At 35.1% G+C, this 26,025-nt stretch overlaps 1 protein-coding gene across 4 annotated transcripts in view; it reads left to right on the top strand.

Moving 5' to 3' along the window:
• The window catches only part of AGO3 (argonaute RISC catalytic component 3), a 115,205-nt gene that overhangs the window by 34,203 nt on the left and 54,977 nt on the right, over positions 1–26,025 (top strand). For 2 of the 4 annotated variants that reach the window (XM_081226660.1, XM_081226659.1), the window contains exons 3-5: positions 3,920–4,040; positions 7,976–8,184; positions 9,218–9,354. In XM_081226660.1, coding sequence (XP_081082786.1) covers positions 3,920–4,040; positions 7,976–8,184; positions 9,218–9,354 — 467 coding nt within the window. Of the gene's footprint in view, positions 1–3,919; positions 4,041–7,975; positions 8,185–9,217; positions 9,355–16,976; positions 17,052–18,356; positions 18,430–26,025 lie in introns of those variants that run through there. The other 2 variants (XM_081226662.1, XM_081226661.1) reach the window with 2 other exon arrangements.

Here is a 26,025-nt window from a genome sequence, read left to right as displayed (position 1 = left end):
TAGAATTCTAATACCATTCTGTAAAGGCTCAGAAGCCTTAAGTTCAAATCAATATTTAGTGTAATTATTTATAAAGGAGTTTCTGTATCTGATGTTATGATCTGCAGTTTCATTATTTGATATTCTCTTAATTAAATTTTACTGTTAGAGGGGATTGTAGACATTATTCATTTCAATCTTCTAGTCGGTATCTTCTCTGACATAAGTGCTTTTTGAACAGTTCTAGCAAGGATGAACTCAGGTACTTTATGAGATAGTGTAATCCACTCATGAATAACTGTGGTGGTTAGGAAATGTTGGAAATTTTTGTTCCAAAATCTAGCTCCTTATATTTTCCAACTATTTGTCCTAATTCTGTCCTCCCATACAAGGAAGATACTCTACTCAGTTTTTCACGTGACAGTCTGTCAAAATAGCCGAAGACTTCTCTAATTTCCTTTGACTCTTTCCTATTCTAGACTAAGAGTCCTTAATTTGATTTATTTTTGCTCATATTGTGTGAGTTTCTATCAGGATTACCTTTTCATGATTATGTTTCTTCTGTTAGGGTCTTAAGTTTTTTCCAAATTGCACAGAGTACTACTCCAGAGTTTGAAATGATCTGTGTAATATTTGATGGGATGGTTACCTGCCTTATACTGGGTATTTAAATATATGCAACCTGAATTCTTTAATTTTGAAGAAACTACATCCCAGTATTAGTTGATTTTGGATTTATAGTCACCTAAAGCCCCTTTGCACGAGAGCAGTGGGTAAGTTTAGATCCTCTCATTTGTTCTTATTGCAGTTGAACTTTTCAAACAGAAGTGTTTAGACTTTACAGTTACCCGTATTATGTTTCATCTTCTTTTAGTTTGTTTATTGTGGTAGTTTGTCAGTAGCTTTTAATACACTAATTTGTTTTTAGCATACTAGCCTTGTCTCTCGAGTTTGTATTATTTGAGGGTTTCTTAACCAACAGATTTAAAAATAAATAAATTTATTTATCTATTTTTGGCTGGGTTGGGTCTTTGTTGCTGTGTGCACGTTTTCTCCAGCTGTGACGAGAGCGGGGGTGGGCCACTCGTGCATGGCTTCTCACTGCGGTGGCCTCTCTTTGTTGCGGAGCACGGGGCTGTAGGCGTGCGGGCCTTAGTAGTTGTGGCTCATGGGCTCAGTAGTTGTGGCGCCTGGGCTTAGCTGTTTCGCGGCACGTGGGAACTTCCCGGACCAGGGCTCGAACCCGTGTCCCCTGCATTGGCAGGTGGATTCTTAAACACTGTGCCACCAGTGAAGTCCCAACAGATATTTTTTGATTATTTACTACATGTAGGGCACTAGATATGTTTCTTTTCCTTATTGTATTGATAGTTTGGGGCAGTGGGGGAGGACTCGAAATTTGTTTTGAATAAATGTTTCCATGAATTTCCAAGTTATTGATATCTCAGAGAAAGAAAAGGAACTTGCCATACCCCACATTACAACATAATAAAACACTCCAGTAATCATGAAAACATATGATACTGGTCCAAGAACAGACAAGGAGACCACTGGGACAACATAGAGAACTCAGATCAGAACTTAATAAGATAAACTGGCATTATAAATTGATCAGTTAAATATAGATTGTTTAGTAGATGGTGTGGGAAAACTGGTAGGGAGAAAAATAAAATTGAGTTCTTACATAATACTGTTTATAAAGAAGAACCTCAAATGGATTAGTGACCAACATAATATAGATAAAATTATAGAGTTAATGAAACATAGTACATCTTTGTGAGTTAGTATTTGCAAATTATTTCTTAAAACCTTAAAAGCATGAAACCATAAGGTGAAAAAATGATTAATTTGATGATACAGCATTAAAGATTTCAGTTCAGTAAATACATGGACATTGTTAACAGGCAGGTAACATTTGGGGGAAGATATTTGCAACAACTAAACCTGTTAATGAATTAACATTAGACTATCAAAGAAACTCCTTCAATTCAACAAGAAGACTAGGACCCCAATAGACAATGAACAAAGGAAACAAACAGGGAATTCACAAAAGAAGAAACACAAATAATGAAGGGATGCTCAAATTCATTAGTAATAAGAGAAATCTAAATAAAACAAGCTTTTAGTGTTACCCACTGGGCTAGCAAAAATTAGAAAGCAAAGCTGGATAATGCCAAATCTTGTCTGTATGTAGGGAAATAGGAACCTCCAGGAGGATTGTTCAGTGCAGCCATTCTGCAGAGCAGTTTGGCAGTTCTTCATCATTTAATTGATAAAATTCACTTGGACCTAACAGTTTTGTTCCTGGGCATATATAGCCAGAGATTAATTCTCACACAAGTTCATAAGGGGACATAGAAGGAGATACTGCATTGTAGCATTGTTTTGGTGGCTGACTGTTAAAGATACTCTGAGTCTGTATTGCTGGGAGAGTAAGTAGACAACATGTGGAGTACTTTGCATCACAAGGAACTAAGTGTCCCACAGCAACGTGAACAGATTTTAAGAACCTAGTGCAGAGGGTAAAGTTAGGAATATATACAAACAGAAGAATGTTTATCAAACACATTAGAAAAAATAACTTATTGGGAAGAATGGGAATAAGAAATGAATATGGAAGGACAGAAATCAATTAGTTAGAAGAGGAGTCTTATATAGATGAATGATGATAATGTGGCATGAACTGAGGAGCATGATTAACTTAAGCTTTTGTACCTGGAGAATGAAAGTGGGGTTTGGAGACTCATTTGGCAGTGGGATATAAGTTGGGTCGGAGAAGAAAAAATTAGAGACATAAAAAACAAGAAACTTAAAATAATTCAGGTAGGACATGAGGTTTTAATTTAGGATGATGGTAATTGGTAATGGAAAGTAAAAGACTGGTGCAAGAAATACTTGCAAAATAAAATTGAAAGGCAGGGAAATAGAAATTTTGAACATTTGGAAAATTCCTCTGGGTATCAAATCAGCTTAATTATTTTGTTCCAGAAAATGCTTTTTTGTCTCCTTTCTCTTCTACTTCACTGGGCTAGAATTGAATTTTTTTCCCATTCTTTTAAATGTATTGTAAATTATACCAGTACTGTGTGAGTATACTGTCATTGTAATATGTTTATATTGTGTAAACAAAATAAAAAATCATTCTTCTCTTCACTTCTTTCTCCAGAGGTAACTAACCACTGTATCTGTTTGATACATACCCTTCTAGATATCTTTCCACTGCTTTTACAAATTATGTTTACGTAAAAATAAATATTGATTTGTGGATATTTGGTATTATTCTCTCTGTAGTCTGCAAATTTTTTAAAATGTCTAAAAAAACTTTAATATAATTCCATGTAAGTATATAGGATAAAAATGTTTGCTGGGTAAAAAAATGGAGGTTTCAAAATATCCTTACTGGCTAGATACCATTGGAAGAATGGGTGGGTAGAGGAATGGGGGGGTACAGGATACGGGTGTGTTTATTGCTCTTAAAAATCTCACAGTCTAGTAGAAGTGAAGTATGTAATAATAATTATAATACAGTGAAGTAAGTGTTCTAATAGATATATGTACTAGGTGCTTTTTGAGCACAAAGGAAAGAGCATCATATTCTTTGATAAAGAGAGGTGAATGTGTCAGGTAGTGCTTAGAGATGGTAAAAGGGATTTTGGATCAGTTTATAAAGATAATATTTTGCAGGTCAACTGTGTCCCAAAATGATTAAGTAATTCACTGGATTCATTCTTCTCTGTCTTTTGTGAAATTCATATCATCCCTTCCCAGAAATCAATCTTTCTGGTATCCTAAGCCATGGTCCTGAAAGCAAAATCTTTACCATGTATGATTATCTTTTAGAATTTGGACAGCTTTAAATAGTGTAAGAAATTACTTTAGGTAAGATTTTTGTATTTCATGATGCAGAGGATTATATGAATGCATTTCTTCCCTTTTTTAGGGAGGTGGTTGACTCAATGGTTCAGCATTTTAAAGTAACTATATTTGGGGACCGTAGACCAGTTTATGATGGAAAAAGAAGCCTTTACACAGCCAATCCACTTCCTGTGGCAACTACAGGGGTAAGATGCATTCCTTTATCAGAAAGCTGTACTTTTGCAATGTCTTTTAAATGCACTTATTGCCATTTTATTGTAGTCTATATATGTATCATTTATCTATTTTAACTTTTTATTTTGAAATAATTTCCAACTCAAAGAGGAGTTGTAAGAATCATGCAGAGAACTCATATATACCCAGATTCATCAGTGTTCTCAAAGTTTGCCACATTTGTTTTATCATTCTCTTTCCTTTCTCTTTTACTTTCTTTGTATCTATAGAGACAGCTATATATAGAGATACATATACATACTTATTTTTTCCTGAACCATTCAAGAGTAGGTTTTATACATTATGCCCTTTAATGTGTTTTTCCTAAGAGCAAGGATAAAAACCATAGTACAGTTACCAACTTTCCTAAATTTTACATTGATATATTTTTGTCTAATCTGCCCCTATTCCAGTTTTGTCATTTGTTCCAATGATGTCCTTCAGCATTTTTTTTTCCCTTTAGTACAGAATCCAATCCAGGTTAGTGAATGTATTTAGATGTTACATCTTTTTAGTCTTCTTTATTCTGGAACAATTTCCCAGCCTTTTTTTTTTTTTTTTTTTCTTTTATGACATTAACATGGTTGAAGATTACAGGCAGGTTATTTTGTAGGATGTCCCTCTGTGTTTTTCTGGTGCTTCCTCTTGGTTAGATTCTGAGTAAGTAAGCTCCTTTTTTTTTTTTTTGCGGTACGTGGGCCTCTCACTGTTGCGGCCCCTCCCATTGTGGAGCACAGGCTCCGGATGCACAGGCTCAGCGGCCATGGCTCACAAGCCCAGCCGCTCCGCGGCACGTGGGATCTTCCTGGACCGAGGCACGAACCCGTGTCCCCTGCATCAGCAGGCGGACTCCCAACCACTCACTGCACCACCAGGGAGCCCCTGAGTAAGCTTTTTTGGCAGGAATATTATTACATAAGTGTTCTTTCCTTAATAGTGCATCGTATCAGGAGGCACATAATATGTATTTGTTTCATTAATGGTGATGTTAACTTCGATCACTTGGTTAAATTGGTATCTGCCAAGTTTCTCCTTTCAAGTTATTCTTCTTTCTTTTGTAGGGAGATAGTATTTTTTTTAATTGTGGTAAAATACACATAACATAAAGTTTATCATCTGAGCCATTTTTAAGGTATGGTTCAGTGGCAAAGTACATTTACAACCATCACCATCATCCATCTCCATCTTGTAAAACTGTAACTCTGTACACATTAGACACTTAACTCCCCATTTTCCCTCCCCTCAGGCCCTGGCAACCACCATTCTACTTTCTGTCTTTATGAATTTGACCTCTCTTAGTACCTCATATAAGTGGAATCATAGTGTTTTGTCTCTTGTGATTGGCTTATTTCACTTAGCATAGTATCCTCAAGGTTAATCCATGTGGTGACATGTGTCAGAATTTCCTCCCTTTTTAAGGCTGAATAGTATTCCATCGTATGTATATACTACATTTTACTTATCCATTCATCTGTTGATGGACACTTGGGTTGCTTTCCCATTTGAACATAGATTTACTCTAGGGACCTCATATAAGTGGAACCATACAGTATTTGTCCTTTTGTGACTGGATTATTTTACTTAGCATAATGTCCTCAAGGTTCATTCATGTTGTCACGTGTGTCACAATTTCTTTCCTTTTTAAGGTTGAATAATGTTCCATTGAATGTATATACCACATTTTGTTTACCCATTCACCCACTGATGAACACCTTTTGGCTACTGCAAATAATGCAACATGGGTGTATAAATCTCTCTTCTAATGCCTACTTTCAGTTCTCTTCTGTATATACCTAGAAGTGGAGTTGCTGGATCATATAAATGATAATTGTATTTTTAGTGTTTTTGGAAACCACCATACTGTTTTCCATAGTGACTGTACCATTTTATGTTTCTACAAACGGTGGGCAAGGGTTCCAAATACTTCACACCCTTGCCAACATTTGTTGTTTTCTGAATTTTCGATATTTGTCATCCTATTGGGTGTGAGGTAATATCTCATTGTGGGTTTGATTTGCATTTACCTAATGACTAATGATGTTGAGCATCTTTTCATATGCTTATGGGCCTTTTGTGTATCTTCTTTGGAGAAATGTGTATTCAACTCCTTTGCCCATTTTTTAATTGGGTTATTTGGTTTTGTTGTTGTTGAGTTTTAGGAATTCTTTATGTATTCTCATGGGATATATGTTTTGGAATATTTTCTCACATTCCATAGGTTGCCTTTTCACTATGTTGATTGTGCCCTTTGATGCACCAAAGTTTTTAATTTTTATAAGGGAGATACTTTTAAGAATCCCGTTTCTCTTTAGACTTTTTTAGTAATGGATGATTCTTGCTTGGAAGGTTTATTATTATGTAGTAATGGTGATTTTCTAATTCTGTCATTCCTTCTACATTAATCATTGTTATTCTACTGTAAGGGAGCGCATTTTCTTCTCTTCTAGTTCTTTATCCTTATTTGCCCAAATTGTCCCAGATTTTGCCTGTGGCAGCCCCTTTAAGTTGGTTCCTGTGTGCTTTTGTCATGACACATCTTTTTTTTTTTTTTTTTGAGTATTTCCTTACTTTTGGGCACAAGATGTTCCAGGTTCATCTTGTGTTTTCCCTGCTGTAGTCCTGCAACCAGCCATATCTCAAAGGTACACTGGTTTCTTTTAGTTAGGGAATACAATTTAGAAACCAAATTCTGGGTACTGGATGTGCTCATTGCTGCTGGGGTATATGTGCTTATAAGCCCTTTCAATGGATAGAGATAGAAAATATAAATACATAAATAAGTAAATAGATAAACAAAACAGATAATAAATATTACATTCATATAATATACCTAACATATGTATCCTGCAAGTACCACTTATTGTATGCAATATCATACAATATGTTTATTGGAAATCATGAATTCAGACTGATTCTTCCAGTTCTAGTCTATCCCAAAAGGATTCTTCCTTTACTCCCTACATTGCATATTTGTGTCTTCCTTCTCCCTTAAACCCCTGACTCTCCAAAGTATTACCACTTTTACTTATTTGTTCAGTCCTACAGTACATATAAAATAGTTTCTGAATTACTACACTATATCACTACAGAAAACAAACATAGTAGTAAGAGTTTAAGGTTTTATTTTGTATGCAGTTCTTTCCCACCCACCCCTCCTCCACACGCGTAACCAAGAGTAGTCAATATATTATGTTCAGGAGTTACCTGAATTAGTGTTTTCTTTTCTTTCTTTTTTTTTTTATTTTTTAAAAAATATTCTTTCAATCTGGCTATGTTATTTGTTTGAAATGCATTTGGTTTCATTTGATTTTGTATCTTTTCAGTTTTAGTTTTTTCTCTCCATCCTTGTTGATCTTATTTTAATTTTTTTTAATGTTATAGAATTTAATTTAACATGCTTACAAAAGTCAAAACTAAGCTGAAAAGTATACTCAGAATTGTTAATCCCTCCTTTATTTCTTCCAATCTGTTCTTTCATATCCTTTGAAAGTAACTCCTTTTTTTTGTTGTTTCTGATTCATGCTTTCTGTGTTTCTTTTTACAAAAATAAGCAGATATATGAATATTTTTCCATTTCCCCCTTTCTCACATAAAATATGGCATACTATTTGTAATCTTTTGTACTTGCTTTTTTTCACATTAACAGTGTAGCTTGGAAATTATTCCATAGCAGTTCCGTTACCTTTTTTTTTATATCTGCCTAAATGGTCATTTAGGTAATTTCCATATTTTGCAATGACAAAGAATGCTGGCATAAATAACTTATTTACATTTTAGTCTATTGATTTCACATTGAGATTGTTTTTTTTTATATTTGCCTTGTTTTCTCTTAAATATTTGTATCAGTTAAAAATTATTGTATTTATCTTTTAAAACTTTTACCAGTTGACTCTTTTCCCATCAACAGGTAGATTTAGATGTTACTTTACCTGGGGAAGGTGGAAAAGATCGGCCTTTCAAGGTGTCAATCAAATTTGTCTCTCGGGTGAGTTGGCACCTACTACATGAAGTACTGACAGGACGGACCTTGCCAGAGCCACTGGAATTAGACAAGCCAATCAGCACTAATCCTGTCCATGCCGTTGATGTGGTGCTACGACATCTGCCCTCCATGAAGTGGGTGCTTCTGGCTTTTTTTTCTTCTTTAGATTTTAAGTATGAAAGCTTTCTTCCCAAAAGTAGGTTGTGCAGTCTTCCTTTGGTTAACCTTCAGATGTTGTATATTTTGATTATCTCAGTTGAAGAATAGCATGCATACAAATTCATTGAGAGAAGTATGTTACATAAAATTCTCTGACTTGTGAAAGTAAATGCACATCATTAGCATAGCTATTTTTTTCAGAAAAAAATGTCTAACCCTTTTTCTTAGGAGCTATAAATCTTGACTAACTGATACATTATCGGTTTTAGTATTTTAGTTAAATCACCGTGTTTTAAAGGTAATTTCATTGTTTGTATAGCAGTATCAAAGTGTGTTGAAATTGTTACTTTTTTAATCACACTAGCATCTCACATGTGTATGTGTATCTATGTGTATATGTATAGGATCAGTGTGTCTTTTTTTTTTTTTTTTTTCTTTTTGCGGTACGCGGGCCTCTCACTGTTGTGGCCTCTCCCGTTGCGGAGCACAGGCTCCGGATGCGCAGGCCCAGCGGCCATGGCTCACGGGCCCAGCCTCTCCGCGGCATATGGGATCCTCCCAGACCGGGGCACGAACCCGTATCCCCTGCATCGGCAGGCGGACTCTCAACCACTGCGCCACCAGGGAGGCCCGGATCAGTGTGTCTTTTTAAAGAAAAATATTATGTCCTACAAACAACATTTATAGAAGTAGCTTTTTGATCAATAATTATTTATTCTTTAGCATTTTCTAAGGTTAGAACTATTTTTTTAAACTATTTTAAATAAAATTTAATCTTATTCAAACATTAGTTTTAAGTATAGAGAATTTCAGTGAGGGATGGTGTTTTTTCATTTTGAGTGGTTGCTTTTTGCTTTCACAAATTTGGAAAATGTTTAGTTTCATATATTCATAATGAGAGGCATTATTATGATAAGTTAAGATTATATACTCTAGACTCACCTGTTCTGCAGATTTAAATACTCAATGGGAAGGAAAAGATTGACCATGCCATTTTAATTTTTGTAGATATACGCCTGTGGGGCGTTCCTTTTTCTCAGCTCCAGAAGGATATGACCACCCTCTGGGAGGGGGCAGGGAAGTTTGGTTTGGATTCCATCAGTCTGTTCGGCCTGCCATGTGGAAAATGATGCTTAATATTGATGGTAAGGGAATTAAAACCATATTCTGTGTTGGGTAGTTGATTTCTATATGGCCTGTGTGTGTGTGTCTGTATATATGTACATTTTATATGTAATTATATGTACTGGTGTCTTGAATTAATATTTGGACATATATTAAGACAAACTGGAAAAAACTTTATTTTTTATTACATTTCATTTAGAAATCCTTTGTATAGAACTTTTCCTGGAATGCTACTAAACATGAAGTAAGCAAATGAAAGCAAATGTAAAAGCCTTGACATGATCATCGGAGCAATTATAACTCATTTTTGTCCTTAACAATTATATAAGTCAGTATTTCATTATGAAATACATATTTTAAAGGAAGAGAAGTCTGTTGGTCTTGGTGACCCTTAGATTGTGCCTACTACTGATGTTTAATGTGGTGCTAATTGCATTCTCATTTTTAGGTGTTTTTTTTTTTAAGAATATTTTAAGTATATATAAAAGTAGAGAGACTAGTATGATAAACTGCTGCCTAGGTAGCCAATATCCAGACTGTCAGGATTTTTCTGCCTTTGCTTAAACTATGTACATTTCTTCCTCTACTGTAGTAATTTTAAATCAAATCCCATACAGCATGTTATTTTTTCCCTACTACAGTGTGCACCTCTAAAAATATGGATGTTTTCTTACACAGTCACAATGCCACTATCATATGTAAAAAATTTAATCATTTATTTGTAGTTTCTAATTCCCTGTCCATAATCAGATTTCCCTGATAGTCTCAAATATATCTTTCTATAGTTGGTTGGTTCTAATCAGGATCTAAACAAGATCCACACATCACATTTGGCTATTATGCCTTTTAAAAATGTAGTAGTCCCATTTCCTTCCCTCTAGTTTTGTTTTGTTTTTTCCTTTTTTATGTCATTGACTTGTTGTAGAAACTTTCACTGTTCCTGTAGAATATCCAAAAATCTGGATTTGTCTTTTGTTTTCTTGTGGTGTCATTGTCTTCTTCCTCTATCCCCTATATTTCCTGAAAATGAAAGTTGGCCCTGTAAGCTCGATTCAATTCTGATTCATAAATGCTCTGTATTGTATCATATTAGGAGGCATATAGTATATAGTGGTCCCAACTTTAGTGGTACTAAGATTGCTTAGTACGTTCAGAGATCAGTAGGCCTGATCTCTCCATTGTAAATTTCCCAATCAATCTTTCAGTCACTGATATTCCATTCGTTGATCATTGTTACCTGAGTCATTTATTTCACTAGGGATTACCAACTGGTATTTTTTCTAATTCTGTTATTCCTTTTACATTAGGTTGAATTCTTATGTGGAAAATCACATTGTCCTGTTGATAATTCATTGTCTTTGATAGCTTTCTTTCTGACACAGCAGAATTTTCCAGATTCATCCTGTATTTCCTCCTCTATACCTGGAATCAGCCATTCCTCCAAGGATCCCTGGGTCTTTCCAGATCAGTACATAGTTTTGTCATTATTTTCAGCTCCATTGTGGGGATACGTCGAGATGATGTATTTTTAAAGTCATCTTTAGCTGTATACTAGGGCTGGGGTTTTTTTGGTTTTTTTTGTTTTGTTTTGTTTTGTTTTGCGGTACGCGGGCCTCTCGCTGTTGTGGCCTCTCCCGTTGCGGAGCACAGGCTCTGGACGCGCAGGCTCAGCGGCCATGGCTCACGGGCCCAGCCACTCCACGGCATATGGGATCTTCCCAGACCGGGGCACGAATCCATGTCCCCTGCATCGGCAGGCGGACTCTCAACCACTGCGCCACCAGGGAAGACTAGGGCTGTTTTAAATTATTTTCCATTTCAGAACATCATTCATATATTTGTATTTTTCAGATAGATTCCAGGAGGTGAAATTGATGGGTCAATATATTTGTAATTTTGATTGTTACTGCCAGATTGCCCTCCACTGACATTGTAAATATTTTGCATCAGTAAATGAGACTACCTGTTTCCCTATACCTTTGCCACTAGAGGTGTCAAACTCTAGATTTTTGTCCATCAGATTTACAAGAAATAGTTTCCTTATGTACTATTATTTTGCATTGGACCATCTTTTCACATATGTAGGGGCCACCTTATTTCTTTATGTCCTTTGCTCCTTTTTTTCTGTTGGATTTTTGGTCTTATTTACTGAGAGAGCTTTCTGAAATCAAGGAGATTAGCCCTTTGTGATATGAATTGCAAATATTATCCCTAGGTTGTTATTTGTCTTTTGATCCTTGGTGTGGTCTTGTTTTTGCTTTTTGTCACGTAGAAATTTGTCTTTTGGTGGGGCTGTGTGTTTCAGTCAGTCCTTTCTTTCATAACTTTTAATATCTTCTAGGGCTAGTCTCATTTTTCTCTTCAGGATTTCTAGGCCATTCTTACTTATCTCACTATATAAGCTTTAGAAATACCTTGTCAGAACTAGTGGTTATGGGAGGATGGACTGTTACTTTTACTGTGACCTCATTATATTTTTTAATTAAGTTACTGAGTCTTAAGATAGTGAGTCTTTCTATCCAAGAAAACACTGTGCCTTTCCATTTGTTCAGGATTACTTTTGTTTGCTTCAGGAGTGTTTTAAAGTTTTCCTCACATAAAATTTGCACATTTCTTATTATCATTCCTGGATATGTCCTCTCTCTCTTTTTTCCCTATTAAATGGGTTTATAGATTCTTACTGGTTATTGTTTATGTACATGAAGGCATTTAATTTCTGTATAGTAACTTTTTTCTCTCTGCCTTATTGAATTCCATTAACTTTTCAATGATTTCCTTGCAGTGTCTAGGTTATAATCATTTCATCTATGATGGTGATAGGTTTACATCTTCCTTTGGATTTTTATACCTCTAATATTTTTTATCAGATTATATTGACTAATTAGATAGGACAGTGTTAACCATTAGAGAGTAGTGGGCATCCTCTTTTTATTCCTTAGTTTAGAAGGAATGCTTCCAGTGTTTCTGCATTAAATACATATATGTATATATATGTTTAGGAGCATCTGTTGGTTCCTATTTTATTGAGTACTTTTAATCAAGAATGGTTGTTGAATTTTGTCAGATGTCTTTTAGTGGCTATGGAGCTGATGGTATGATATTTCTCTTCTTTTTTAACAAACACTGAACTAAACTTGTATTTTTGGATTATTTTAATGTGACGCTGGAATCTGTTAGTTAATGCTTTACCTTTTTAATCAAATTGCAAAAAAGTAAGATTGATCTTATCTGCAATCTTCTCTTTTTTGTGCAGTCTTTTTCAAGTTTTGGTATTAATATTTTATTTCATAAAGAATTTAGAAGTTTCCCATTTTCTAAAATGTACAACAGTTTTTAAATAGTATTGAAATTATCAGCTCTTTTAAGATTTGGTAGAATTCCCCTGTAAAATCTTGTGGCCTGGTGTGTTTTGTTTTGTTTGGTGGGTAGCTCTTTTAAATCTTTCATTTATTTTGTGAAAAATCAGTCTGTTTAGACTCTCTGGATTCAGTTTTGGTAGCTTATATCTTACTAAAAATATATATTTTATCTATATCTAACGTATCTTTACTAAGTAGTTCCTTTTTTTTTTTTTTAGTTTTGTCTACTTCTGTGGTTTATCCCCATAGTTTCTTTTTTATATTTGTGCTTTTTCCTTTTTACTCTTAATTAGGAGAGGTAGTTTAATCAACTAGTAGTTTCTCCCCACCTCCCCCCACCGCCTCCCCCCACCAAAGAGCTTTTGAATTTTTTTCTTAGTTTTCTGGCTTTCTGTTTTCTGACTCCTTAATTTCTCTTTTTAGCTTTATAAATTTTTTCCTCCACTTTTCTTCAGTTAATTTAGTTGTTTTTCCTTACTTTTTTAAAAAAATTTATTTTCTTTCTTTATTTATGGTTGTGTTGGGTCTTCGCTTCTGTGCGAGGGCTTTCTATAGTTGTGGCAAGCGGGGGCCGCTCTTCATCGCAGCGCGCGGGCCTCTCACTATCGCGGCCTCTCTTGTTGCGGAGCACAGGCTCCAGACGCGCAGGCTCAGTAATTGTGGCTCACGGGCCCAGTTGCTCCGCGGCATGTGGGATCTTCCCAGACCAGGGCTCGAACCCGTGTCCCCTGCATTGGCAGGCAGATTTTCAACCACTGTGCCACCAGGGAAGCCCCTTTCCTTACTTTTTGAACTATATTAGTAACTCATTTAATTTCATTTTTTCTTATTAAAAAATTATTTCGGGAATTCCCTGGTGGTCCAATGGTTGGGACTCCGCACTTTCACTGCTGAGGGCATGGGTTCGATCCCTGGTCAGGAAACTAAGATCCTGCAGGCCGTGTGGTGTGGCCAAAGATAAAAACAAACAGAAACCCAAAAAAAACCAGTTATTTTTCTTCTTATCACTGTTTTAGCTATGTTCCAAAGCTTCTAATATCTAGTTTTTTATTATATTATTTTCTCAAAACACCACAGATTTCATTTGTATTTCCCATATTATCCAAATGTTGTTTGAGAGACTTTTTAAATTTTCATATTGAAGATCTTTTTATTTTCTGATTGTGTTATAAATTTCTAGTTTCATTGTGCTGTTAATCAGAGAATGTGGTTTGTATTTCTATTTTTAGAATTTATTGACGGTTTTTTTTTTTTTTAGTAACCTAATATATGGTCAGATTTTGTGAATGAAAGTTCAATAGCTATTTGAAAATAAGATATAATCATTTTTTAGGATAGAGTTAAATTAATATCCATCAGCACTTCAATTTTGATTATGTTGTTTAGATCATCTATTTCCTTATTTATTTTTGTTTACTTGTCTCAGAATGGGAGAAATAAATTTAAATTTCCTATTGTGTTTCTATTTCTTCTTATATTTCCACTTTCATGATGTTGCTGCTATAGTATTGGGAGCATATGTATACCCATCTGTATTCTTCATTGTGATTTATACCCTTTACAATGATAAAGTAACTTTTTTGTACTTTTGGGCCAAAAATCTGCATTGTCTAACAAAAGGATTATAATCCATGTGGTATGTTTTCTGTGCTTTTTAAATGCTAGTTCTGTTATTAGGAAAGTTTTTTTTTTTTCTCATCAGTGGTTACCTTCATACCTTCATATAATACTCATCTTTCTCTCTCTTTAAAGCAGTATCTTTTGCTTTCCTTAATGAGTAACATTTATATTAGCTTTATTCTTTTCCTTCCCTTCTTTCCTCCCTCTCCTTTTTTAACTAGTTTTAGCCAATATAGCATTATTTTATTGTTGTTATGATTTTGCTTAAATTTTATACTACTTGACTTTCAACTTTGACTCCTGTCTATTACTGTAAAATGCAATCAGTGAGTTTATGCTACTTTTTATGATTTTCCTGTTATTCATTTATTCGTATATATTACTGTTCCAGTGTTTTTTGAGCATGTTAACAGTTACATTCCATTCTGTCACCTGTATGTTCATTCGTTTTCATCTTAAATCTACAATTATATGTATTGGTGCTAATTGCAAGTCCTTTTGCTAAAATTTTTCCTGTCATCTCTTGGTTGCAGTTTGTCCTCAAGTTGTTACTTCAGGAAGGGCTCATATGAGTAAGAGCTGAGTTTTTGCATATTGAAAACCATTTGTCTATAGCCTTATTCCTGAAGGACTGCTTGGCTAGACATAAAATGATTGAATCACACTTTTTTTTCATTCAATGTTTTCTTATTGAAGTATAGCTGATTTCCATGTTGTGGCAATCTCTGCCTGCACAGCAAAGTGACTCAGTTCTACACGTAGAGACAGACATGCTTTTTAAAAAAATATTCTTTTCCATTATGGTTTATCTGAATCACACTTTCTTGAGTTTCTTAAAGGTATTTTCCCACTGTCTTCTGACAATGAATGTTCAGTAGAGAAATATGATGTCAGCAGATTTTCTTTTCCCTAGAAGGGACCTGCTTTTTTTGTCTGGTTGGGGAAATATTTTTTACAATTATTTTATTAGATTTTTTTCTCAGTGTTGAGCATTTTGGGTCAGTTTTATTTAAAACATGGAATTCTCTTTGAAAATGTAGGTTCAACTCTTTTATTGTTTTTTTTAATCTGTTATTTTATTTTCTTTTTTAAAAAATTCCATCCTACTTGCTCCTTACTGTGCCTTTTGTGATATAATTTTTACCATTTGCTCATTGTATTTTAGTTTTCATTTTTTGAATTTGAAAAAGTCCTTTTCTTCCATTTCTTTCATGAGTTCTCAGTGCTTATTTCATCTTCTCTTAACTGTTTGTCTTTCCCCTTAGCTCTTAAATTTCTGCTCTGAGATCTTTCTTCATAGCTGCATTAAGAAGTTTTGAATTCATGTTAAAAGGTAGCGTTATAATTTTTTATCTACTTCGTGGTGGTATTTTCTGTTGAGTTTTCTTTGTCAGGGACGTTGTGCTGCTTTTTTACATGTTTTAAATGGTATTTTTTTATGGATACTTATCACTTTTGTTATTTGTATTTGAATGAGATGAGTTTTCCCAAACCACCTATTAGAAGAGACTGGAGTGGGAGAGGGAGGTGGGACAGGACATTAGGAGCAAGGTGGTTTTCCAGGTTTCTCTGCTCAAGGCCTCTGTCCTCTGTTGTTCTGATGGGTTCTTTCGTCAAAATAAAGCACATCTCTTTTGCCTCTGTGTAATATATGTTTAAGGAGTTTCTGCTAACAGGGGAATTCAGCTCCTGCCTTTTAAAGTGCCTGCTCAAACATTAGCAATTAGAGAATTTCTGAAGGGTACATGGTAGTTCATTGTACTATTCTTTTAACTTTTCTCCAAGTTTGACATCATAGAGGAAAAATGCAAGCCTTGGTTTTAAAAGGGTAATCCTATCTGGGATCTGTCACTTCTAGTTCACCCTCTACTCACTCTCATGACACTTTCTACACCTCCTTTCTCTACTTCCTTCTGAGATTTCCCCCATTCAATCTCAGAACTAAACATTGCAGTTCCCACTTAGAATAGGACCCTCTCTCTCTAGAGTGAAAATTTACTCTTGCCCCACTAGGCTTTCTTTCATCTTTCATGTCTTTCTCCCTTGCATAGGTTCTACTAGTCCCAAGTACTTTGGGCCATATTTACTTACAATTTGGCATTTTCAGGTTTTTATTGTCTCCTAGGTTCATTGAAGATGTAGGGGTTTTTTTCCTTTTCTTTTCTCTCTTTTTTACATTATCTTTGTTGCTCTGTATTGAGTTCTAGGAGGAAAGTGGGAAATTTTGGAAATAAATTGCTGCTATTTTCCTATGGGAACTTAAAGTTCAGCTTTGGATATTACTAAAAAATAATTTCTAAATAACCCATTGGTTGAAGAAATCACAAATTTTAAATATTTTGAACTGAAGAGTATTGAAAATAGTACATATCAGAATTGGTATGATTAGCTAAAGCAATGCTTAGAGAGAATTTAAAATCTTAAATTAAATGCCTATTAGAAAAGAAGAAAAGCATCAATAACCTATACATTCATCTTAATAAGTTAGAAAAATATCATAATTAAATGCAAAGAAAAATAGAAGGAAATAAGAGTTAAAAACAGAAAATAATGAAATAGAAAATAAATTTACCTCTATCCTGTAGGTAGGAAGACTTCAAAAGTTTTTAAGAAGGATAGTGACATGATCATATTTGTTTTCCAGAAAGAGACCTCTGGCAGCAGTGTGGAGAATAGATAGAGGAGAAAAAAACTAATCTGAGAAACCAGTTAGGAGGCTTTTTCAATCACTAGTTCAGGTAAGAGATGGTGATGGTCTAATGTGGGATGGAGAGGAAGGAACATATTACAAAGATTAAGTTGAAAAACTAGGTTTAAAAACCATGTCCAGAAAAAAACTTTGGGTATAGTTACTGGTACATGGAACTGATTGGAAATGAATAGACCAGTAGGTTTACTAGGTTTTTGAAGGAATTGGTTTTTGGAAGTAAAGCTACAATCTTAGTGTATTAGGTTCAGCCAGAGAAGCAGAACCGGTAGGAGACACATAGAGAGAGAGAGCGATTGGGCTTACACAGTTGTAGGGGCTAGCTAGTCAAGTCTGAAGTCAGACTTGAAATCAAGTAGGCTATCAGGAAGGGCAGGCTAGAACACACGGGTATGGGCTGTAGCTGCTGTCCATAGGTAGAATTTCTTCTCTCTCTTGGGGATACCTCAGCCCCATTTTTAAGGCCTTTCAACTGACTGAATGAGGCCAACTCAGATTATCCAGGATAATATCCCTTTAATTACATCTATAAAATATCTTCACAGCAATACCTAGATTAGTGTTTGATTGAATAACTGACAAGTAGTAGCCTAGCCAAATTGACATATTAAAAATAAAAAAACAAAACCCTATACTACAGAATTTTATGATTATTCAGTCTTTGAAACAACCTTCATATTCCCAAACCTTCAGTGACTGTGCTAGCTAACTGTGCTGGCTTTTATAAACTAGCTTTCAAGAAGGGCATGCTCACCAACATACATTCAGAATAGTGACTCATTCATACCAGGTATGAGTGATAATACTGAATATGGGAGGTAGGTCTGCTGTTGCTGGTTAGCTGGCAGTATATACCATGTATAAATATGTCAAATGTAAATATGTCTATAGCTTGAGGATTCTATGGAACGTAAGGACAGAGTCATGTAGTATGTAGTTGGAAATGCAGACGTGAAAATCTGTAGTGATGTGAGCTAAAAGTAAAAGTTTTGGGACTCCTTAGTATATAAATCCATATTTGAAACTCTGAAAATGGAAAAACTTTAGAAATAGTATTTAGATTGAAAACAGGAATGAAAAGGATAGAGCCATGGAGAATACTAGCATTTAAGGAAGGAAGAGGAACCAGTGAGCAGTTAATGATTATCACAGGCAGTATGAGAGCCAAGAAATGGTGTCAAGGAAGCCAAGGGAGGAAACATATTCAGAGAGTAGATTTTACAGTTAAGCAGCAGAGCTTTTCCAGTAAAATCAAGAGTAAGACAAGGATGTCAGTACTATGATATTTAGTCACTATTGTGTTTGCTAACTTCTGTTCTTCTTACAGGTTTCAGTCTACATGTTACTTCCTTGAGAAGCAGTATTTGACACCCTTCTTGCCCCCCATCCAGCCATTCCCCCAAGTCTGAGTTAGGTATTTCTCTTATGTATTCCCATAGTACAGTATACTTCCCCTGTAATACCATGTGTCACCTTGAATTATAAGTGTTTATTATTCTTTGTCTCCTGTTAGAATGAAAGCTCCATGAAGCTAGGGACTGTCCATCTTATTCACCAGTCTACCTCCATGCCTGGCACAACTCTTGGTCATACTAAGCAAGGAATGAATAAATAAAACCAAGAACATGGAGGAGGAGTATCTAATTGAGCCTGGAAAGTTAGAAAAATATTTGTAGAAGTAAATGATGTCTTAACTGAGCTTTAGAAAATGTGATGACATTGAGAGTTTGGGTTGAAAAGGGGATACACAGGAATAAAAGATTTCTGAGAGGTCTCTAAAATATAAAACTTTATTGAAAGATGTAAGTGAAGATCTGAATGAAAGAAATATATTAGGCTTATTGAGAAGACTGTTTGATAAGATGTCAATTCTCCCAAAATTAATCTGTAAATGCAATTTCAAGTAAAATCTCAATCAGGTATATAGTGAAACTTGATAAGTCAATATTAAGATTTATATGGAAAAAATAAGTGATGATGAAAAATCAATATAATTTTAAAGAAGAGTAAAGAAGGAGGAGTTGCCCTCCTTATGTTAAAACTGTAACAATTTTAGCACACTTTTTAAACTGCAGGGACAGACAGATTAATGAAGCAGAATATAAAGCCTAGAAATAAGCTCTGTGTGTGGGGGGGGGTATGGAAACTTTGTTGATATTAAGTTGGCATTTCAAATCACTGAGGAAAGAGTAAAATGTTTAATAAATGGTGTTTATGCAGTTGTTAACTATATGAAAAAAATAATTAGACCCATCTCACATCATATCCCAAATTTATTTCTAAGTAGATTGTAATCTAAAATTTGTCAAGCAAAACTTTAAAATTCTATCAGGGACTTCCCTGGCGGTCCAGTGGTTAAGACTCCATGCTTCCAATGCAGGGTGCGCAGGTTCCGTCCCGGGTCGGGGAACTAAAATCCTGTATGCCGTGTGGTGCGGCCAAAATAAAAAGTAAGATAAGATTCATTCAGAGAAAAAGTAAGAGAATATCTCTAATATTGAACAAAATGTAAAATGTATAAATCATAATAGAAAATACTGATAAGCTTGGCTCTGTCAAAGTTTAAAACTTATAAATACATAAACAAAGTTAAAATGCTAGAAGAATATTTACAGCATATATAACCAAGAGCTTTATGGGATATAAGGCAATCAGTAAAAAAAAAAAAATAGGTAATTCACAAAAGAGGAAACACAGATGGCCAATAGAAAATCAGATTCTCAAATTCATTAGTAATCAGGAAAATGCAAGTGAAATCAGTACCGTTTCACACCTATCAGATTTATAAAAATTTAAGTCTTATATCAAATGTTGGTGAGGATAAAGTATAAGGAACTATCATGCACTGTTTATAGGTGTATGATTTGATACAACTACTTTAGAGGCAGTTTTCAATATCTAGTAAAGATGAAATTGAACATGTCTTAAAACCTTAATATACCATAGAGGTATCTTGCAAAAACTGAGACATTATTTGTAATAGCAGAAAATTGGAAACAGCCTGATTCCTGTCAATAACAGAATAAGTAAACATTGGAGTGAGTACATAAATTGTTATATTGTGGTATACTATGTAACAGTTAAATGAATGAACCAGGTCTACATATATCAACATGGATTATTATTGAAAACAATGTTGGGGGGATGATCAAATAGCAAAAGGTTATGTTACTACTTATGTGAATTTTGTTTTTTAAGTATATACTGGATACATACAAATGCAGTAAAATTATTAAAACATAGATGGCGGTGCTTTGTGACCACCTAGAGGGGTGGTATAGGGAGGGTGGGAGGGAGACGCAAGAGGGAGGAGATATGGGTGTATATGTATATGTATAGCTGATTCATTTTGTTATAAAGCAGAAACTAACACACCATTGTAAAGCAATTTTACTTCAATAAAGATGTTAAAAAAAAACAGAAAAAAACAAACCATAAAAACATAGATGGGACAAATACACACCAGTTTCAATATAGTGGTTCCCTTTAGGAAGAAGGAAGGAAAGAAGGAAGAGGAATGAAACAGTTTGGTTGGGATAGGGAGAAGAGATAGACCTATAAGGCTATATGTCTCAGGAAACATGTGACAGTATGTTTATTTGTGTGAACAAAGTGTGTAGATAATTTCAGGTGCCACTGTGAAGCAAAGAAACAAAAAGATCTGTGTTATCTTAATGAAATGAAATAAAACCTAAAATTTTATTTTATTTTATTTTATTTATTAATTTTTGGCTGCATTGAGTCTTCGTTGCTGCACACGGGCTTTCTCTAGTTGGGGCGAGCGGGGGCTACTCTTCGTTGCAGTGCACGGACTTCTCCTTGTGGTGGCTTCTCTTGTTGGGAGCACGGGCTCTAGATGCGTGGGCTTCAGTAGTTGTGGCACGTGAGCCTCAGTAGTTGCAGCTTGTGGACTCTAGAGCTCAGGCTCGGTAGTTGTGGCACACGGGCTTAGTTGCTCCACGGCATGTGGGATCTTCCTCGACCAGGGCTCAAACCCGTGTCCCCTGCATTGGCAGGTAGATTCTTAACCACTGCGCCACCAGGGAAGTCCCAAAGCCTAAAATTTTAAATGGGTTTATTCTTATGAGACTGACGTGCTGCCTACTGTGCTAAGAAGGCACTTAAATGAGTTTATTTTTAAATTGTCAGTAATATATAATGCTGCTGTGAAAAATAATGAGGGAAAATATTACACTGACCACCTTACTTGCTTATATTTCCTTTCTTGTTTGTGTGGTTTTGATTTTGCAACCCTTCCACTTGGTATATTGCACTGAACAAAATAGTCTTTATTGAACTTGAAATCAACCAGAGAAGATTAGTATTGAGCAATACAATGAGTACTATGAGGAAGTACTAAGTGCAGTGGGACTGTGCAACAAAGGGATCCATTCTAGTCTCAGTGTTCAAGGAACTTTTCTCTGAGGAAGTGACAGGTGGGAGCTAGGTGAAATTTGTAGTGGAGATAAGCATGGAACAGTACTTTAAGAAAGCAAGCAATTTAATTCTAATTGTGTGACTTAATCTTGTCTTCAAAATGATTGTTTTCATGGTGTTTAATATCCTAACTCTCAACTGTGTAACTTTAATGAATTTTACCAATCTTAGACACACAAAAAAATTTTTTTTCACATTTCATTATCTCTGAAATCAGGAGATGTCTTGCAGTAGATGGTTTGTCACAGTTGAATTGGCAAATTTCTCTTTTAGGATACATACAATACTGCGGTACCTTACCATAATTGGCATTTTAGAGTCAGTGAAATGCAGAATATTTTTTTAGGTTGGCCTGCCTTTAGGCCTAACTCATTTGCAACTTGCATTTAATTTTTGTAACTATGCATTTTAAGAGCATCAGAGTGAATCTGGGGAATTCCCTGGTGGTCCAGTGATTAGGATTCCGCACTTTGACTGCGGAGGGAACAGGTTCAGTCCTTGGTCAGGGAACTAAGATCTCACAAGCCGTGCAACACAGCCACAAAAGAGTGAATCTGGTGTTTATTAGTTGTATGTCCCTGAAGATATTTTTGTTTACCACAGGCAGAATGCTAAACATTTTACATTAATTACAGTCGGCCCTTGTCACCTGGGTACCATGTATACTGAGGGCCGACAGTATTATGTCATTTTTTTATAAGGGACTTGAGCATCCACCGACTTCTGATATCCAAAGGGAGTCCTAGAACGAATCTCCCCCAGGAGCCAAAAGACAACTGTATCTCCTATGAACTTCATCACAGTTGTATGAGTTAAGTGATACCCCGCAACTGAAGTTTAGAGACAAAATCTAAACTTTCTCTAAAGTGACTTTCTCCCTCGAAATGTCACATAGTTTGTATTTTATATTTTTATTAATGTATTGTTATATGTAATATAACCTATTAAAGGTATATTTAGATATAACTATATTTGAGGCACAATAGTTTTTTAAATGATAGAGGTCAATTTTTCTGATTCCAGAGATTATGCCCTTAATATTCACAGCTCTTTACTGCATCCTTTAAGAGGCAAGATTCCTGGCAGACAAATCTCAGACCCAGGACATCTGAGTTGAGAAATGTTTTTTATTTTTATATACTTTATTTACTTCCTTGTGCTTTTCAGTAAAAAGTAGCTTTCTATAAAACATTCACTATTTTGCTGCTAGAAGAAAGTAGTCATAATATATAAATGGTTGTAGAATTTGGTAATTATAATTTATGCTGCTTACAAGTCAAAAGTTCTCACTGAATATGCTTCCTTTGCAAGGAAAACAGATTTCTAATAAGTAATTTATTAATCACAATATCAGTGTTGCTTGCTTCATATGTTTGTCTTAAGTTCAGGTATAAGATCCCTAAGGTTAAGAAATAATTTGATTTTTACAGTATTCAATTAGTCCTCAGAAGTAGACCAAAGCAGAATATTTATTTAGGGTGAAAGGGTCAGGCAGCAGGGCAGGAACTTTATCAGCACTGGTCAAGCTCAGCCAAGTAAAGATACCTGTATCAGGCTTTTCTAGTCTATCCTCACATTAGAAAAAAGTATAATGGCAGCAGGAATTTCAGTGATAGTCTAATCAAATCTGTTTCTTGATCCATACTGCTTCAGTCTGAAAGAGTATGTTCATATTTGGTGCACAGCTGTCCTCTTGGGATCAAACTTCACTATCTGTATCCCTTCCTACCCCTCCCCTCTTTTTTAGAAGTTTCATGAGAAAAGGGTACACAAGAGGCAAAAATTTTTGATGCCTTACACATTGGAAAATGTATCAACAAACTAAATGAAAGTTCAGCTGGGTTTCTATGTTGGAAATAATTTTCCTTCATAAATTTGAAAGTGGTGCTCCACTTTTTAAATAGCTTTAGTGAGGTTTTGTTTCCCTTGTATTACTTTACTTTCTGGAAAATTTACTTACCTTCGTCTTCTAACCCCCTTCACTTTTTAAAATTTCTAATCGTTCTTTTTTATCTCCTGAATGTTATTTTATAGTAGCATACTATTCTTGTTTCATATGTGGTAGTATCTTCTCTAGGCTCACTGTAGATAATTTATTTTGGGGTATTATTTTTCTTAGGCTTATGCTTCCTCCAAATTCTTTGTTTGTTTGTTTGTTTGTTTTGATCATTATCCTCCATTTTGGAAGCTTCCCTCAAGTATATAGTAACCTTGATTATTTATTCATGATGTATTGGGACTCTAAAACACTGACTAGATGCTTTGAATTCATCAGTGGAGCCTGTTTACTTTGAGCTTTATCATAGGGTGATTTGATTGGGCTGATGTTGGGGAACCTATAATGTTAGTTTATCCTTAGGTCTTACCTGGTCAAATTACCCAAAGATGAGCCTTCCAAACTCCTGCTTGAAGGGTAATAGTCTTCATTACCTGCGATCTGGAAGCCAAGTTGGGGATTCTGGCTTGGGGAATGTCTGCATTCAGCATTTAATATTTATAGTCATTTAATTCCTTGTTTTGGGTACAGTCCTGTGCCCTTAATAGTGCCTGACATCCTCCCTCCAAAAGTCTTTTACTTTTTCCAGAGAATAGACCTACAGTTTATGCCAGGATAAAGACGAGGCAGTTGTTCCGCAATGTGAATGGAGCTGAACAAGGGACCTAGGATTCTACCTGCTTCTCAAACAGCTTTCCTCTTCATTTTTCTGTACTACCCCCATCTTTTTATCACCAGTTTCAGAGGTACCTAGTACTGCCATTTCTCACGCCTTCTGAGGATTCTATCTGCTATGTCAGTTACAACTTGTCTACTTGCTTTTCATCTTCTAAAATGTTGGTGCATTTTCTGTTTTCTGTTCTCCCATCCTTCTAGGTTTATGTCTTTTTTTCTTTTTTTCTTTCTTTCTTTCTTTTAATTCCTTACCATGGTTATAGTGGAGTTTGAGGAAGGAATGAAATGAGCTGCTTGTGGTTCCTCTGCCATCCTAACCCAGGATCTGTTCTTAAAAGGCAGAGGCTTTGTCTGAGTCATCTTTAAATTCCAACCCACAAAGGAGTCCCTGATATAGTAGGTACTTGATAAATGTTTCAATGGATGGTTAAGTCTTGTTTTACATCTGTAAAACTCAGTAACAAGTTTGTGCTAGAGGCCTAGTTTCTTGCCATCTGGACCTCTCTACAGGGCTGGTTAAGTGTCGTCATGATATTGTGGCTGGCTTCCTCTGGAGCAAGTAATCCATGATAGAGCAAGACAAAAGCTGTAATGACATTAAGGCCTAGCATTGAAAGCTATATTCTGCCAGTTTTGTAATGTCTTATTAGTTGTATAAACCAGTTATATTCAGTGTAGGAGAGACACAAACGTGCAAATCCCATGAGGCAAGACTTATTATTAGGGACCGTCTCAGAGGCAGGCTAGCACACACAGTTTCTATCTTAAGGTAGAAGAAGAACAAATTAAACCCAAAGTAAGTGGAAAGTAAGAAATAATAAAGATCAGAGCAAAAATTAATAGAAAACAAACAATATAGAAAGTGAATGAAACCAAAAGTTAATTCCTTTTAAAAAGCTAATAAAAATTTTAAACTCCTAACAAGGCTAATCAAGAAAAATAGAAAAATAAAACTGATTACTATTGTCAGGAATGAAAGAAGGGGTTATCACTAAAGATCCTTCAGAACTGAAAGACTAATAAGGGAATGTTAGGAACAAATTTATACCAATTAATTTGATAAATGAAACACAACTTTACAAAACTTGGCTCAAAGAAAGTTGGAATAGCCTTGTATCTATTAAGGAAATTAAATCCATAATTCTTTCTAACAAAGAAAACTCCAGTCCCAAATCATTTCGCTGCTGAATTTTATCTAACATTTAAAGAAAAATAATACCAGTCTTTCACAAATTCTTTCAGAAAACAGAAGAAGAAAGGCTTTACAACTCAATTTTATGAGGCTAGTATACCCCAGAATCTGACACCTGACAAAAACAATGTAATCCTCTCAACAGACAGAAGAATCATTTGACACATTTTAACATTTTCATGATAAAAATTTATAACAGACTAGCAGTAAAAGGAAACTTCTTCAACCTGATCAAAGCATCTAGAAAAACATACAGGCATCATCATACTAAATGATAAAAAGAGTGAATGATTTTGCCATAAGATTAAGAAGAAGGCAAGAATACTTTCACTACTTCTGTCTAACATTGTGCTGGTGGTCTAAGAAAAATAAAGGCATAATATTGTAAAGGAAATAATACAACTATCTCAGTTTGCAGAAGACATAATTGTTTACGTAAAAAATCCTACTAGAATTAATAGATGAATTTAGCAAGATCACAAGACACTAGTTGCATATACAAAAAGAAAATACTAGCAGTATAATAAATAATACCCAGCATTCAACAATTAGAAAAATGAAAAACACATGTACCATTCATAATATCAAAAAATGTAGGGGGGCTTCCCTGGTGGCGCTGTGGTTGAGAGTCTGCCTGCCGATGCAGGGGACACAGGTTTGTGCCCCGGTCTGGGAAGATCCCACATGCCGTGGAGCGGCTGGGCC

Source organism: Mesoplodon bidens (assembly GCF_964165515.1).
Source record: "Mesoplodon bidens genome assembly, chromosome: 2".
NCBI lineage: Eukaryota > Metazoa > Chordata > Mammalia > Artiodactyla > Ziphiidae > Mesoplodon > Mesoplodon bidens.
This window is presented reverse-complemented; position numbering and strand designations above follow the sequence as displayed.